This window comes from Colias eurytheme, chromosome 17 (assembly GCF_061535395.1).
Source record: "Colias eurytheme isolate Ceu_HAF_F1 chromosome 17, ilColEury1 Martin Lab GWU primary, whole genome shotgun sequence".
Classification (NCBI taxonomy): Eukaryota; Metazoa; Arthropoda; class Insecta; order Lepidoptera; family Pieridae; genus Colias; species Colias eurytheme.
Window position 1 is genome coordinate 3,773,821 of NC_142996.1, and position 16,984 is coordinate 3,790,804.

The window sequence follows — 16,984 nt, forward strand, 5'->3', positions numbered from 1 at the left end:
AATTATGATATAACAACCACACGATATAACATTCATCTATTTATATAAAAAGAATTTATAGATAAATAGACATAATATAAGTAGGAATTACGAAATCCGTTTCACTGGCAGTTTATATTGAAAAGGACTTAAACAATAAGCATAAGAAAAAAATGTGTGCGTGTACTAGTGTACACACGTAAGTGAAACTTCTTTATGACCTTATTTAAAAAAAAATACTATATGCAACTTTACAGAAATACGTCGAATCACGCGTGGTAGGGATAAGAAAAAGATCGCGCTTAACGGAAAAATGTCAGGCGTAACGTAAAAATGTTACACAAAATTTTTTTCCAACCCCGATATAGAAGTTTCACTTCATTAAAAATAGTAACTTAATCGAGAAAGATAGAATGAATAAAAACATAAGAGCGTATTTATATACGCTCTTATGTTTTTATTCATATAGCTTTATAGCTAGAAACGTAATCTCTCAAGCGATGAATATGAAAATTATTGCCCTAGCTTCACTATAATATAAAAACGGAAATTATGCAGACAACGGTCGTGCTAAATGTTATGAAAAAAGTTCACTAACAGTAACTACACGTTAAAATCTAGTAGACAAGGTTCCTATATAAAACTATATCGATTTCATTTATAATGTCGGAAGTCTAATGAACACCTGTAAAGTGCCATTGTTTTATAATCTCATTAAAATAACTTCATTAATAATGGAAGAGTATATCCACAAAATGAAACAGGGAAGCGTCGAGTCTAAACAATTATGGATTCAAATACATACAATAAATTCGTGATAGAAATTTCTCGTAACACACCCGTTGTGACTTAACATCACATTCAATCTCATACAACATTTACTATCGCATACTAGTAAAAATCAGTACAAATAAGTATTAACGTTAATCACTTCGAAATAAGGGTGAGCGCACAATGCGGTGTGTGCGGTGACCCTTACGTAATGGTCATCAACTTACACGATAAATTCCTAATTAAATCTCGAATAGCAAAACCAAAGTCACTAAACGTTCAATTCTAAGTTTGAGCAACGTTAGGGAATACAGCATAATATTCATGTATTGTCAACAATTCACAGGGCATGTCGATACGTCACGTAGATACAAAACTATAGGTATAGGAATAAATGATCAAATCTAATAATTATATAACGATAGGGGAAGACTGTTGTGGTCTATCGTTGTCAAATCTGAAAAGAGAAAGGAAATTATTAGTTTTTTTTTTACCTTATTTTATGAACACTCAGGAACAAAAGGCGACCGTAGTAATATTTTGAAAGTGTCAAGATTCATAACATTTAGCCTTACTTCGAAAAAACGAGATAAAGAGTCAAGGTAAACTGTCAAGGGTGCAAAACATTTCTTTTGGGAGATATTTGATTGATTGCCAGCAAGAAAAAGTAACTGTGACCGATTGATTAATTATTATAGAGGAAGCCGTATTGAAAATAAAAATATTTTTCAACTCAAAAAAAAAAATTGGTTGTTTGTAAAGTAGGTTTACGATCGAGATGTTTACGTGATAACATAATACAGTGGCAGCGCTCGAGATGTGACGGGAGATCGGTCCGTCTCTCTCTCGTTATACCTGCGATCGCGCTCGTGAGGTTTTGGTGTGACACAAGTTTCTGAACATGTCACCCGACTCAAACGATTTTAAAAACGTTATCACGTTAAAAACCTCCAGCAGTTCACAGTGGTTCCAGTGTAGACGGAGCTTTTTGTTAATTTTTTAGCGGTTATTTTCTAAACGGACACAATGGACAAACTGTGACAAACGGACACAGATGCACACTAATTTGATAATTAGGGTGCATCTGTTGAAACTTTAGGAAAGCGAAAGACGTCGTCACAGCACGGGAAGCGTGTCGACTGTCGCAACAATTTTTACGCTTACCCCATTTCTTACCAAATCCATCGCGCTCTGCGTTTGTATATCGCTAGCAGCTATTTTAAAGTGACGCTTACTATATGACTGCGCCGTATACTGTGCAACTATGCCCTGCCACTTGAAGTCGAGCTGCACTCACCACTGTGCTGTGCTGTGCACTCACCACTGTGCTGTGCTGTGCACTCACCACTGTGCTGTGCTGTGCACTCACCACTGTGCTGTGCTGTGCACTCACCACTGTGCTGTGCTGTGCACTCACCACTGTGCTGTGCTGTGCACTCACCACTGTGCTGTGCTGTGCACTCACCGCGCGACTAGCTGGCGGGCGCGGGCTGGCGGCGCGCCTGCCACTTGAAGTCGAGCTGCATGAGCCACTGTGCTGTGCTGTGCACTCACCACTGTGCTGTGCTGTGCACTCACCGCGCGACTAGCTGGCGGGCGCGGGCTGGCGGCGCGCCTGCCACTTGAAGTCGAGCTGCATGAGCCACTGTGCTGTGCTGTGCACTCACCACTGTGCTGTGCTGTGCACTCACCGCGCGACTAGCTGGCGGGCGCGGGCTGGCGGCGCGCCTGCCACTTGAAGTCGAGCTGCACTCACCACTGTGCTGTGCTGTGCACTCACCACTGTGCTGTGCTGTGCACTCACCACTGTGCTGTGCTGTGCACTCACCGCGCGACTAGCTGGCGGGCGCGGGCTGGCGGCGCGCCTGCCACTTGAAGTCGAGCTGCATGAGCCACTGTGCTGTGCTGTGCACTCACCACTGTGCTGTGCTGTGCACTCACCACTGTGCTGTGCTGTGCACTCACCGCGCGACTAGCTGGCGGGCGCGGGCTGGCGGCGCGCCTGCCACTTGAAGTCGAGCTGCATGAGCCACTGTGCTGTGCTGTGCACTCACCACTGTGCTGTGCTGTGCACTCACCACTGTGCTGTGCTGTGCACTCACCACTGTGCTGTGCTGTGCACTCACCGCGCGACTAGCTGGCGGGCGCGGGCTGGCGGCGCGCCTGCCACTTGAAGTCGAGCTGCATGAGCCACTGTGCTGTGCTGTGCACTCACCACTGTGCTGTGCTGTGCACTCACCGCGCGACTAGCTGGCGGGCGCGGGCTGGCGGCGCGCCTGCCACTTGAAGTCGAGCTGCATGAGCCACTGTGCTGTGCTGTGCACTCACCACTGTGCTGTGCTGTGCACTCACCACTGTGCTGTGCTGTGCACTCACCACTGTGCTGTGCTGTGCACTCACCGCGCGACTAGCTGGCGGGCGCGGGCTGGCGGCGCGCCTGCCACTTGAAGTCGAGCTGCATGAGCCACTGTGCTGTGCTGTGCACTCACCACTGTGCTGTGCTGTGCACTCACCGCGCGACTAGCTGGCGGGCGCGGGCTGGCGGCGCGCCTGCCACTTGAAGTCGAGCTGCATGAGCCACTGTGCTGTGCTGTGCACTCACCACTGTGCTGTGCTGTGCACTCACCGCGCGACTAGCTGGCGGGCGCGGGCTGGCGGCGCGCCTGCCACTTGAAGTCGAGCTGCATGAGCCACTGTGCTGTGCTGTGCACTCACCACTGTGCTGTGCTGTGCACTCACCGCGCGACTAGCTGGCGGGCGCGGGCTGGCGGCGCGCCTGCCACTTGAAGTCGAGCTGCATGAGCCACTGTGCTGTGCTGTGCACTCACCACTGTGCTGTGCTGTGCACTCACCACTGTGCTGTGCTGTGCACTCACCACTGTGCTGTGCTGTGCACTCACCGCGCGACTAGCTGGCGGGCGCGGGCTGGCGGCGCGCCTGCCACTTGAAGTCGAGCTGCATGAGCCACTGTGCTGTGCTGTGCACTCACCACTGTGCTGTGCTGTGCACTCACCGCGCGACTAGCTGGCGGGCGCGGGCTGGCGGCGCGCCTGCCACTTGAAGTCGAGCTGCATGAGCCACTGTGCTGTGCTGTGCACTCACCACTGTGCTGTGCTGTGCACTCACCGCGCGACTAGCTGGCGGGCGCGGGCTGGCGGCGCGCCTGCCACTTGAAGTCGAGCTGCATGAGCCACTGTGCTGTGCTGTGCACTCACCACTGTGCTGTGCTGTGCACTCACCGCGCGACTAGCTGGCGGGCGCGGGCTGGCGGCGCGCCTGCCACTTGAAGTCGAGCTGCACTCACCACTGTGCTGTGCTGTGCACTCACCACTGTGCTGTGCTGTGCACTCACCACTGTGCTGTGCTGTGCACTCACCGCGCGACTAGCTGGCGGGCGCGGGCTGGCGGCGCGCCTGCCACTTGAAGTCGAGCTGCATGAGCCACTGTGCTGTGCTGTGCACTCACCACTGTGCTGTGCTGTGCACTCACCACTGTGCTGTGCTGTGCACTCACCGCGCGACTAGCTGGCGGGCGCGGGCTGGCGGCGCGCCTGCCACTTGAAGTCGAGCTGCATGAGCCACTGTGCTGTGCTGTGCACTCACCACTGTGCTGTGCTGTGCACTCACCACTGTGCTGTGCTGTGCACTCACCACTGTGCTGTGCTGTGCACTCACCGCGCGACTAGCTGGCGGGCGCGGGCTGGCGGCGCGCCTGCCACTTGAAGTCGAGCTGCATGAGCCACTGTGCTGTGCTGTGCACTCACCACTGTGCTGTGCTGTGCACTCACCGCGCGACTAGCTGGCGGGCGCGGGCTGGCGGCGCGCCTGCCACTTGAAGTCGAGCTGCATGAGCCACTGTGCTGTGCTGTGCACTCACCACTGTGCTGTGCTGTGCACTCACCACTGTGCTGTGCTGTGCACTCACCACTGTGCTGTGCTGTGCACTCACCGCGCGACTAGCTGGCGGGCGCGGGCTGGCGGCGCGCCTGCCACTTGAAGTCGAGCTGCATGAGCCACTGTGCTGTGCTGTGCACTCACCACTGTGCTGTGCTGTGCACTCACCGCGCGACTAGCTGGCGGGCGCGGGCTGGCGGCGCGCCTGCCACTTGAAGTCGAGCTGCATGAGCCACTGTGCTGTGCTGTGCACTCACCACTGTGCTGTGCTGTGCACTCACCGCGCGACTAGCTGGCGGGCGCGGGCTGGCGGCGCGCCTGCCACTTGAAGTCGAGCTGCATGAGCCACTGTGCTGTGCTGTGCACTCACCACTGTGCTGTGCTGTGCACTCACCACTGTGCTGTGCTGTGCACTCACCACTGTGCTGTGCTGTGCACTCACCGCGCGACTAGCTGGCGGGCGCGGGCTGGCGGCGCGCCTGCCACTTGAAGTCGAGCTGCATGAGCCACTGTGCTGTGCTGTGCACTCACCACTGTGCTGTGCTGTGCACTCACCGCGCGACTAGCTGGCGGGCGCGGGCTGGCGGCGCGCCTGCCACTTGAAGTCGAGCTGCATGAGCCACTGTGCTGTGCTGTGCACTCACCACTGTGCTGTGCTGTGCACTCACCGCGCGACTAGCTGGCGGGCGCGGGCTGGCGGCGCGCCTGCCACTTGAAGTCGAGCTGCATGAGCCACTGTGCTGTGCTGTGCACTCACCACTGTGCTGTGCTGTGCACTCACCACTGTGCTGTGCTGTGCACTCACCGCGCGACTAGCTGGCGGGCGCGGGCTGGCGGCGCGCCTGCCACTTGAAGTCGAGCTGCATGAGCCACTGTGCTGTGCTGTGCACTCACCACTGTGCTGTGCTGTGCACTCACCGCGCGACTAGCTGGCGGGCGCGGGCTGGCGGCGCGCCTGCCACTTGAAGTCGAGCTGCATGAGCCACTGTGCTGTGCTGTGCACTCACCACTGTGCTGTGCTGTGCACTCACCGCGCGACTAGCTGGCGGGCGCGGGCTGGCGGCGCGCCTGCCACTTGAAGTCGAGCTGCATGAGCCACTGTGCTGTGCTGTGCACTCACCACTGTGCTGTGCTGTGCACTCACCGCGCGACTAGCTGGCGGGCGCGGGCTGGCGGCGCGCCTGCCACTTGAAGTCGAGCTGCATGAGCCACTGTGCTGTGCTGTGCACTCACCACTGTGCTGTGCTGTGCACTCACCGCGCGACTAGCTGGCGGGCGCGGGCTGGCGGCGCGCCTGCCACTTGAAGTCGAGCTGCACTCACCACTGTGCTGTGCTGTGCACTCACCACTGTGCTGTGCTGTGCACTCACCGCGCGACTAGCTGGCGGGCGCGGGCTGGCGGCGCGCCTGCCACTTGAAGTCGAGCTGCATGAGCCACTGTGCTGTGCTGTGCACTCACCACTGTGCTGTGCTGTGCACTCACCACTGTGCTGTGCTGTGCACTCACCACTGTGCTGTGCTGTGCACTCACCGCGCGACTAGCTGGCGGGCGCGGGCTGGCGGCGCGCCTGCCACTTGAAGTCGAGCTGCATGAGCCACTGTGCTGTGCTGTGCACTCACCACTGTGCTGTGCTGTGCACTCACCGCGCGACTAGCTGGCGGGCGCGGGCTGGCGGCGCGCCTGCCACTTGAAGTCGAGCTGCATGAGCCACTGTGCTGTGCTGTGCACTCACCACTGTGCTGTGCTGTGCACTCACCGCGCGACTAGCTGGCGGGCGCGGGCTGGCGGCGCGCCTGCCACTTGAAGTCGAGCTGCATGAGCCACTGTGCTGTGCTGTGCACTCACCACTGTGCTGTGCTGTGCACTCACCACTGTGCTGTGCTGTGCACTCACCACTGTGCTGTGCTGTGCACTCACCGCGCGACTAGCTGGCGGGCGCGGGCTGGCGGCGCGCCTGCCACTTGAAGTCGAGCTGCATGAGCCACTGTGCTGTGCTGTGCACTCACCACTGTGCTGTGCTGTGCACTCACCACTGTGCTGTGCTGTGCACTCACCACTGTGCTGTGCTGTGCACTCACCGCGCGACTAGCTGGCGGGCGCGGGCTGGCGGCGCGCCTGCCACTTGAAGTCGAGCTGCATGAGCCACTGTGCTGTGCTGTGCACTCACCACTGTGCTGTGCTGTGCACTCACCACTGTGCTGTGCTGTGCACTCACCACTGTGCTGTGCTGTGCACTCACCGCGCGACTAGCTGGCGGGCGCGGGCTGGCGGCGCGCCTGCCACTTGAAGTCGAGCTGCATGAGCCACTGTGCTGTGCTGTGCACTCACCACTGTGCTGTGCTGTGCACTCACCACTGTGCTGTGCTGTGCACTCACCACTGTGCTGTGCTGTGCACTCACCGCGCGACTAGCTGGCGGGCGCGGGCTGGCGGCGCGCCTGCCACTTGAAGTCGAGCTGCATGAGCCACTGTGCTGTGCTGTGCACTCACCACTGTGCTGTGCTGTGCACTCACCACTGTGCTGTGCTGTGCACTCACCACTGTGCTGTGCTGTGCACTCACCGCGCGACTAGCTGGCGGGCGCGGGCTGGCGGCGCGCCTGCCACTTGAAGTCGAGCTGCATGAGCCACTGTGCTGTGCTGTGCACTCACCACTGTGCTGTGCTGTGCACTCACCACTGTGCTGTGCTGTGCACTCACCACTGTGCTGTGCTGTGCACTCACCACTGTGCTGTGCTGTGCACTCACCGCGCGACTAGCTGGCGGGCGCGGGCTGGCGGCGCGCCTGCCACTTGAAGTCGAGCTGCATGAGCCACTGTGCTGTGCTGTGCACTCACCACTGTGCTGTGCTGTGCACTCACCGCGCGACTAGCTGGCGGGCGCGGGCTGGCGGCGCGCCTGCCACTTGAAGTCGAGCTGCATGAGCCACTGTGCTGTGCTGTGCACTCACCACTGTGCTGTGCTGTGCACTCACCGCGCGACTAGCTGGCGGGCGCGGGCTGGCGGCGCGCCTGCCACTTGAAGTCGAGCTGCACTCACCACTGTGCTGTGCTGTGCACTCACCACTGTGCTGTGCTGTGCACTCACCACTGTGCTGTGCTGTGCACTCACCACTGTGCTGTGCTGTGCACTCACCGCGCGACTAGCTGGCGGGCGCGGGCTGGCGGCGCGCCTGCCACTTGAAGTCGAGCTGCATGAGCCACTGTGCTGTGCTGTGCACTCACCACTGTGCTGTGCTGTGCACTCACCGCGCGACTAGCTGGCGGGCGCGGGCTGGCGGCGCGCCTGCCACTTGAAGTCGAGCTGCATGAGCCACTGTGCTGTGCTGTGCACTCACCACTGTGCTGTGCTGTGCACTCACCACTGTGCTGTGCTGTGCACTCACCACTGTGCTGTGCTGTGCACTCACCGCGCGACTAGCTGGCGGGCGCGGGCTGGCGGCGCGCCTGCCACTTGAAGTCGAGCTGCATGAGCCACTGTGCTGTGCTGTGCACTCACCACTGTGCTGTGCTGTGCACTCACCGCGCGACTAGCTGGCGGGCGCGGGCTGGCGGCGCGCCTGCCACTTGAAGTCGAGCTGCATGAGCCACTGTGCTGTGCTGTGCACTCACCACTGTGCTGTGCTGTGCACTCACCACTGTGCTGTGCTGTGCACTCACCACTGTGCTGTGCTGTGCACTCACCGCGCGACTAGCTGGCGGGCGCGGGCTGGCGGCGCGCCTGCCACTTGAAGTCGAGCTGCATGAGCCACTGTGCTGTGCTGTGCACTCACCACTGTGCTGTGCTGTGCACTCACCGCGCGACTAGCTGGCGGGCGCGGGCTGGCGGCGCGCCTGCCACTTGAAGTCGAGCTGCATGAGCCACTGTGCTGTGCTGTGCACTCACCACTGTGCTGTGCTGTGCACTCACCGCGCGACTAGCTGGCGGGCGCGGGCTGGCGGCGCGCCTGCCACTTGAAGTCGAGCTGCATGAGCCACTGTGCTGTGCTGTGCACTCACCACTGTGCTGTGCTGTGCACTCACCACTGTGCTGTGCTGTGCACTCACCACTGTGCTGTGCTGTGCACTCACCGCGCGACTAGCTGGCGGGCGCGGGCTGGCGGCGCGCCTGCCACTTGAAGTCGAGCTGCATGAGCCACTGTGCTGTGCTGTGCACTCACCACTGTGCTGTGCTGTGCACTCACCGCGCGACTAGCTGGCGGGCGCGGGCTGGCGGCGCGCCTGCCACTTGAAGTCGAGCTGCATGAGCCACTGTGCTGTGCTGTGCACTCACCACTGTGCTGTGCTGTGCACTCACCGCGCGACTAGCTGGCGGGCGCGGGCTGGCGGCGCGCCTGCCACTTGAAGTCGAGCTGCATGAGCCACTGTGCTGTGCTGTGCACTCACCACTGTGCTGTGCTGTGCACTCACCACTGTGCTGTGCTGTGCACTCACCGCGCGACTAGCTGGCGGGCGCGGGCTGGCGGCGCGCCTGCCACTTGAAGTCGAGCTGCATGAGCCACTGTGCTGTGCTGTGCACTCACCACTGTGCTGTGCTGTGCACTCACCGCGCGACTAGCTGGCGGGCGCGGGCTGGCGGCGCGCCTGCCACTTGAAGTCGAGCTGCATGAGCCACTGTGCTGTGCTGTGCACTCACCACTGTGCTGTGCTGTGCACTCACCGCGCGACTAGCTGGCGGGCGCGGGCTGGCGGCGCGCCTGCCACTTGAAGTCGAGCTGCATGAGCCACTGTGCTGTGCTGTGCACTCACCACTGTGCTGTGCTGTGCACTCACCGCGCGACTAGCTGGCGGGCGCGGGCTGGCGGCGCGCCTGCCACTTGAAGTCGAGCTGCATGAGCCACTGTGCTGTGCTGTGCACTCACCACTGTGCTGTGCTGTGCACTCACCGCGCGACTAGCTGGCGGGCGCGGGCTGGCGGCGCGCCTGCCACTTGAAGTCGAGCTGCACTCACCACTGTGCTGTGCTGTGCACTCACCACTGTGCTGTGCTGTGCACTCACCGCGCGACTAGCTGGCGGGCGCGGGCTGGCGGCGCGCCTGCCACTTGAAGTCGAGCTGCATGAGCCACTGTGCTGTGCTGTGCACTCACCACTGTGCTGTGCTGTGCACTCACCACTGTGCTGTGCTGTGCACTCACCACTGTGCTGTGCTGTGCACTCACCGCGCGACTAGCTGGCGGGCGCGGGCTGGCGGCGCGCCTGCCACTTGAAGTCGAGCTGCATGAGCCACTGTGCTGTGCTGTGCACTCACCACTGTGCTGTGCTGTGCACTCACCGCGCGACTAGCTGGCGGGCGCGGGCTGGCGGCGCGCCTGCCACTTGAAGTCGAGCTGCATGAGCCACTGTGCTGTGCTGTGCACTCACCACTGTGCTGTGCTGTGCACTCACCGCGCGACTAGCTGGCGGGCGCGGGCTGGCGGCGCGCCTGCCACTTGAAGTCGAGCTGCATGAGCCACTGTGCTGTGCTGTGCACTCACCACTGTGCTGTGCTGTGCACTCACCACTGTGCTGTGCTGTGCACTCACCACTGTGCTGTGCTGTGCACTCACCGCGCGACTAGCTGGCGGGCGCGGGCTGGCGGCGCGCCTGCCACTTGAAGTCGAGCTGCATGAGCCACTGTGCTGTGCTGTGCACTCACCACTGTGCTGTGCTGTGCACTCACCACTGTGCTGTGCTGTGCACTCACCACTGTGCTGTGCTGTGCACTCACCGCGCGACTAGCTGGCGGGCGCGGGCTGGCGGCGCGCCTGCCACTTGAAGTCGAGCTGCATGAGCCACTGTGCTGTGCTGTGCACTCACCACTGTGCTGTGCTGTGCACTCACCACTGTGCTGTGCTGTGCACTCACCACTGTGCTGTGCTGTGCACTCACCGCGCGACTAGCTGGCGGGCGCGGGCTGGCGGCGCGCCTGCCACTTGAAGTCGAGCTGCATGAGCCACTGTGCTGTGCTGTGCACTCACCACTGTGCTGTGCTGTGCACTCACCACTGTGCTGTGCTGTGCACTCACCACTGTGCTGTGCTGTGCACTCACCGCGCGACTAGCTGGCGGGCGCGGGCTGGCGGCGCGCCTGCCACTTGAAGTCGAGCTGCATGAGCCACTGTGCTGTGCTGTGCACTCACCACTGTGCTGTGCTGTGCACTCACCACTGTGCTGTGCTGTGCACTCACCACTGTGCTGTGCTGTGCACTCACCGCGCGACTAGCTGGCGGGCGCGGGCTGGCGGCGCGCCTGCCACTTGAAGTCGAGCTGCATGAGCCACTGTGCTGTGCTGTGCACTCACCACTGTGCTGTGCTGTGCACTCACCACTGTGCTGTGCTGTGCACTCACCACTGTGCTGTGCTGTGCACTCACCACTGTGCTGTGCTGTGCACTCACCGCGCGACTAGCTGGCGGGCGCGGGCTGGCGGCGCGCCTGCCACTTGAAGTCGAGCTGCATGAGCCACTGTGCTGTGCTGTGCACTCACCACTGTGCTGTGCTGTGCACTCACCGCGCGACTAGCTGGCGGGCGCGGGCTGGCGGCGCGCCTGCCACTTGAAGTCGAGCTGCATGAGCCACTGTGCTGTGCTGTGCACTCACCACTGTGCTGTGCTGTGCACTCACCGCGCGACTAGCTGGCGGGCGCGGGCTGGCGGCGCGCCTGCCACTTGAAGTCGAGCTGCACTCACCACTGTGCTGTGCTGTGCACTCACCACTGTGCTGTGCTGTGCACTCACCACTGTGCTGTGCTGTGCACTCACCACTGTGCTGTGCTGTGCACTCACCGCGCGACTAGCTGGCGGGCGCGGGCTGGCGGCGCGCCTGCCACTTGAAGTCGAGCTGCATGAGCCACTGTGCTGTGCTGTGCACTCACCACTGTGCTGTGCTGTGCACTCACCGCGCGACTAGCTGGCGGGCGCGGGCTGGCGGCGCGCCTGCCACTTGAAGTCGAGCTGCATGAGCCACTGTGCTGTGCTGTGCACTCACCACTGTGCTGTGCTGTGCACTCACCGCGCGACTAGCTGGCGGGCGCGGGCTGGCGGCGCGCCTGCCACTTGAAGTCGAGCTGCATGAGCCACTGTGCTGTGCTGTGCACTCACCACTGTGCTGTGCTGTGCACTCACCGCGCGACTAGCTGGCGGGCGCGGGCTGGCGGCGCGCCTGCCACTTGAAGTCGAGCTGCATGAGCCACTGTGCTGTGCTGTGCACTCACCACTGTGCTGTGCTGTGCACTCACCACTGTGCTGTGCTGTGCACTCACCACTGTGCTGTGCTGTGCACTCACCGCGCGACTAGCTGGCGGGCGCGGGCTGGCGGCGCGCCTGCCACTTGAAGTCGAGCTGCATGAGCCACTGTGCTGTGCTGTGCACTCACCACTGTGCTGTGCTGTGCACTCACCGCGCGACTAGCTGGCGGGCGCGGGCTGGCGGCGCGCCTGCCACTTGAAGTCGAGCTGCATGAGCCACTGCTGCCCGCGGGACCGGTTGCACGCACGTAGCACCGGCTTCCACACGTCCGACGACTCCGGCTTGTCCAAGCACATGCCGGAGTTCGTGTGCTTTATTGTGCGCGTCTGTTGAAAAAAATTTTTTTAAATATTACATAAACACTGCTGCATGTGATTGGAAAAGTTCTTGTTCTGTATTTTAAAATGTAAAAGTAAAGAAAAAGCTTATATTCTTCTATAATGAGATTTATGCCGCGCGATACGCAGCGCCCGTCATTTCTAGAGCTGCCGCGCCCCTCCCCCGCCCCACACCGATCGAAACGGTGCATAATACTTTGACACACAAACTTGGGAGTAAAATTCTAATTAGTATGGCAAATTTTCTTTTAAATTTACAAATAAAATAAGGCCGGAAATTGTACTACATATTTTGTAACATAAAAAGTACAAAAGTTACTTTAAAATTAACAATGTCTGTAATAGTATCAGATATAACAATTATTTTATAACAAACCTTAGTATCATACGTCCATTCTTGGTTTCCACGCATCCCATGGCATCGAATCAATTTAATTGGACCACGCGGGTGCGCTGCGTCCAAGCAATTGTCGTCCGACATTATCTGCTTGCGTTTCGTGTATGCAAATACCTGTGAACACGAAAAAAAATTGAATTAATTGTGTTCCTATAAATGGATCCGGCTCGAAGGACCAATGAAGGAACATGAATATAATCCATACTAATATTATAAATGCGAAAGTAACTCTGTCTGTCTGTCTGTCTGTTACTCAATCACGCATTAACTACTGAACCAATTTGCATGAAATTTGGTACAGAGATATTTTGATACCCGAGAAAGGACATAGGCTACTTTTTACCCCGGGACATAGGATAGGTTTTATCCCGGAAATCCCACGGGAACGGGAACTATGCGGGTTTTTCTTTGACTGCGCGGGCGAAGCCGAGGGCGGTAAGCTAGTGCACAATAAATTGCATATGAATAAAAAGTTCAGCTGGATGGATAAATAGACAAATTTATTGTAACGCAGGAAAATGTATATAGTGAATAAATATTTATTATTGTGGATCAATTTACAAATCCAGTTCGAAGGACCAAAAAAACGTATAAACTCTAATCTATAGATATAATATTATTAATTATTGTGGGTCCTGGGTCCATGTACAAATCCAGTTCGAAGGACCAAAAAACAAAACGTTACTCTAATCTATACATGTCTGAGCTACTGTATAAACCATAACACATAAATTTTACTGAATTAAATGTATAGATATAGCTTGGATATCGAAAAATAAAATATAAAATATTATCTCACCTGATTCCCACCCATTCCATGGCAGTATCCCATACCCAAAGGTTGTCCAGCCTTCCCTCCCAATGTATCCAAACAGTTTGACGTCTCAGCATTACGAATCTGCAAAGTACCAATATAATTTTATTTATAACGAGTCAATTTAACGCAAATTTCTGTGAAGTAAGTTTTTATTGTTTTGTTAACACGTTATAACGATAGCGGTAATTGAATCGATATTGATTTTATTATCCTCAATGTAAAATTTACGTAGTAACGATTACGATACTACTGGGCTTTATTACAAATCTTATTGTGAAAACAATAATTCAATGAAAATATTTCCAAAGTACAAAAACGTTTCATACAATATTACTTTTTAAATCTACTAAGTAACAATATATGACACCACGATAAATTAGGAGAGTAACAACATTTAATGTAAATATAACTTTAATTTATAATATTGTTAGACGTAACTTGATTTAATAATTTTTTGGATGAACAGTTGTCACTATTTCCTGTCAAAACATGCTTAGCTGTCGAATACTATAAAATGCCGCTTTCCTTTGAATCGTTGCGCATTCGTACGAATCGTGCCTCGAGTCGTGCCGGGCTCGGACGTTGTTTATACGACGTTCGAGCCCAACCACCCTCATTTTACTAATAGTCGTTGACTTGCTGCGATTTGTTATCAACTACCTACATCAATTAGGTAGCTGTGTAGAATCGCAGTACATTCTTATTACATTCAAACTAATATATAACCCGGCCTCGCGTGTAATTTCTTATATTATAATATTATTTACTTTTCTTATGTGATTTTATGACTGCTCCAGATTTTATATGTTTTACTTAATTATGTATACTGTGCATTTTAAAGACTACGTTGGTAGATTCTTAGACCTTAAAATATACTCTTAATGTATGTTAGAGAGGTCACATTATATCATACGATTTTTTTATAATAAGTCACAGAGAATATCTGTATGAGTGAAAATAAGTATACTAAGCTCAAAGGAGGTTATAGTTCTGCATATGCTGAGTACGTAAAAAATACTTATAAAATTCCAGACGCTTTTTTTTTCAAATAGATGAATTCTTAAAACTATGTTGTACACCCATAACAAGCAACCCGCCCAAATTGCCACTAGCACGTGAGCTATCGTTTAAGATTATGTTTTCATAGACCAAATTCTCACATTAGAGAAGCGGTATATGCCGGTTGCGCGAAGCTAGAGGAGATAACATGGATTTTCAGGAAAAAATTTAGCAAAAAATTTTTGACGTAATTTAGTTGTTTAGTCATTTTTTACGTGATCAGTGTATGCGAAACTACAAGTCCCTTCGAGCTTAGTATACCAATAGTGGGACAGCCTGTATAGGTAAAAAAGTCCCTGATTCCGGATATGACAGAGATAAACATTAAATTTAGATAACTTGATTCCAACAAACCCATTGACGTGCAACAAAAAACACATTATTTTTACATAACTCTTTACCTGGAAAGGATATCTAAATGCTGTAATATATTAAGTGTCTTAGTCGTGATTTGTCATTATCTACGCTAAATGTGTGTTGATAATGTTTTCATATCTAATCTTAATTATCGAACACTGATTGATACAACTATTACTAATGTACCGCTCGCAATCTTATCTCCGATCAGGTTATTTGTGCGTTAGCAAAAAAAGTCATTTAATCTATACTAATATTATAAAGCTGAAGAGTATGTTTGTTTGAACGCGCTAATCTCAGGAACTACCGATCCGATTTGAAAAATTCTTTCGGTGTTAGATAGCCCATTCATCGAGGAAGACTATAGGCTATATATCATCACGCTGAGCCACGCGGGTGAAACCACGGAGCGCAGCTAGTAATTAATATTTTTTATCCTAACAGAGTATCATAGCTTGATATAAAATTAATAGTAAGTAAATCATAATAAGTGCGGTCAGAGTACTGATGGGTGACCATGTGGTACTTCAATCTAGCGCCTCCATGCTTCGAAGGTCACGCATTATCTCGTATAACAGATATCATTATACCATGTCGAAAGTTATGGGGTCTTAAAAAACCCCCTAATTAATATACCTATTTTATGAATAAACCACCGTTTGATAAATCTTAAATAATTCGATCAATATTAACAATTTTTTTTTGTTTTAATATTAAAAGAAAATAAAATGCCCAATTAGGCTAAACGTTAAAATGTAAACGTTAATAACACTGGCATCATCAATTATTATAATTATATAGAATAAAGCTAACCTAATACCCGTAAAATCGAACGCTTTGCAAAATGTTTCAATTGTCTCAGAAGCACATCACTATTTCGCAATTGAATAGACGCTGTATTTTTAAATGCAAATCGGCGCATACCCATACCACCGAAACGAACCATTGTCTACTTCACCTTGAGATGTGTGTCACAACTTACTATATGAATTTCGAATTTAACTCAACACAAATATGATTTGTCTCTCAAAGTAATCAAGATTAAAGACAGTAATGTATTTGTAATTCAAATGATAGTGATAACCTTTGATCTTAGTGCGAAAACAAGCACAAAAAATCACGAAAATAGAGGTCAGGGTTCATGTGAAAGTTGATCGATTGTTAACAAAAGCTCGTATCGGATTGGATGGATTTCAAATTTAGCGAAGCACTTAGATTGAGGCGCTTCTAATAATTGATGGTGCCAGCTATTGTCTTACACATAATACCCGCATATACTCTAGGTTTATTTCTTTTATTGTACACTTGTTTTTGAAATAAAATATTTGAATTACTACCTCATTCACAACAATTTAAATCATTTAATCCTTGTCGTATTCATTGAACGCTTTTTAATTTTTACTTCATTTAAATTTATCCTTCATTGGCATAAGTTGCAAGCTGTCGTTTTCTAAACATACTGATGCAATAAAGTCTATTCACACGTACGACAGAATGAAATAAACTCGAGTATTTGGACATAAAATTATTGGGCATTCGTCACTATAATTAGCATTTTCTGAATATTGGGCACAATTTGAAGTGCTCTTTAGTGAAGTACCGACGTGGGACTTTCTTTCTCACAAAGGACGCACGACTTTTATGGGATATTGTAAAAGCATTTTAGTGATGCTATTTTGGAGAAAGTAAGAAGATACGATAGTCATCAATCGAAAGACCGTAGCATATATTGTTGCTCATGAATCGAAATCCGCGCCCTACTAAACTAACTAATAGACCTATCCGCGACAATGCTTCATTATTTTATCATTATTTACAAAAATCATGACCTAATTAAGTCAAGTGCCTAGTCAAGTGGTATCAAATTAGTTGAAAATTTTCAAGGTTAAAAAGTTGTCCCTATTCCTATAACTCTAGAATTTTTTATTTCGTACTTACCTCTCCTAGATAGTAATAGTCTAGTGGCATTTGACTCTCCGGGTATATATTTTCCAAGTACCACCTGAAGCTCTTGCATTTAAGACGATCTCTTAGAGCCTTACGTTCCGTGACGTCACCAACTGGCACGTTCAATGCACCTAAATAATAGACTTATTAGAAACCAGTTTAAGAGACACAGAAAATCTAAAATAGGATGCGTTACTAGAAGA

General features: G+C 53.1%; 1 protein-coding gene across 3 annotated transcripts in view; it reads right to left on the bottom strand.

The window, feature by feature from the left end:
• Nucleotides 1-457: 457 nt before the first annotated feature.
• The window catches only part of Pgant5 (polypeptide N-acetylgalactosaminyltransferase 5), a 40,532-nt gene continuing 24,005 nt past the window's right edge, over nt 458-16,984 (bottom strand). For 2 of the 3 annotated variants that reach the window (XM_090111348.1, XM_090111345.1), the window contains exons 10-14: nt 16,773-16,912; nt 13,401-13,499; nt 12,581-12,715; nt 12,018-12,192; nt 458-1,207 (exon numbers count right to left, since the gene is read on the bottom strand). In XM_090111348.1, the coding sequence (XP_089967474.1) occupies nt 12,025-12,192; nt 12,581-12,715; nt 13,401-13,499; nt 16,773-16,912 (542 nt within the window). In that variant the 3' untranslated portion in view covers nt 458-1,207; nt 12,018-12,024. Of the gene's footprint in view, nt 1,208-11,993; nt 12,193-12,580; nt 12,716-13,400; nt 13,500-16,772; nt 16,913-16,984 lie in introns of all 3 variants that reach the window. The other variant, XM_090111346.1, reaches the window with a different exon arrangement.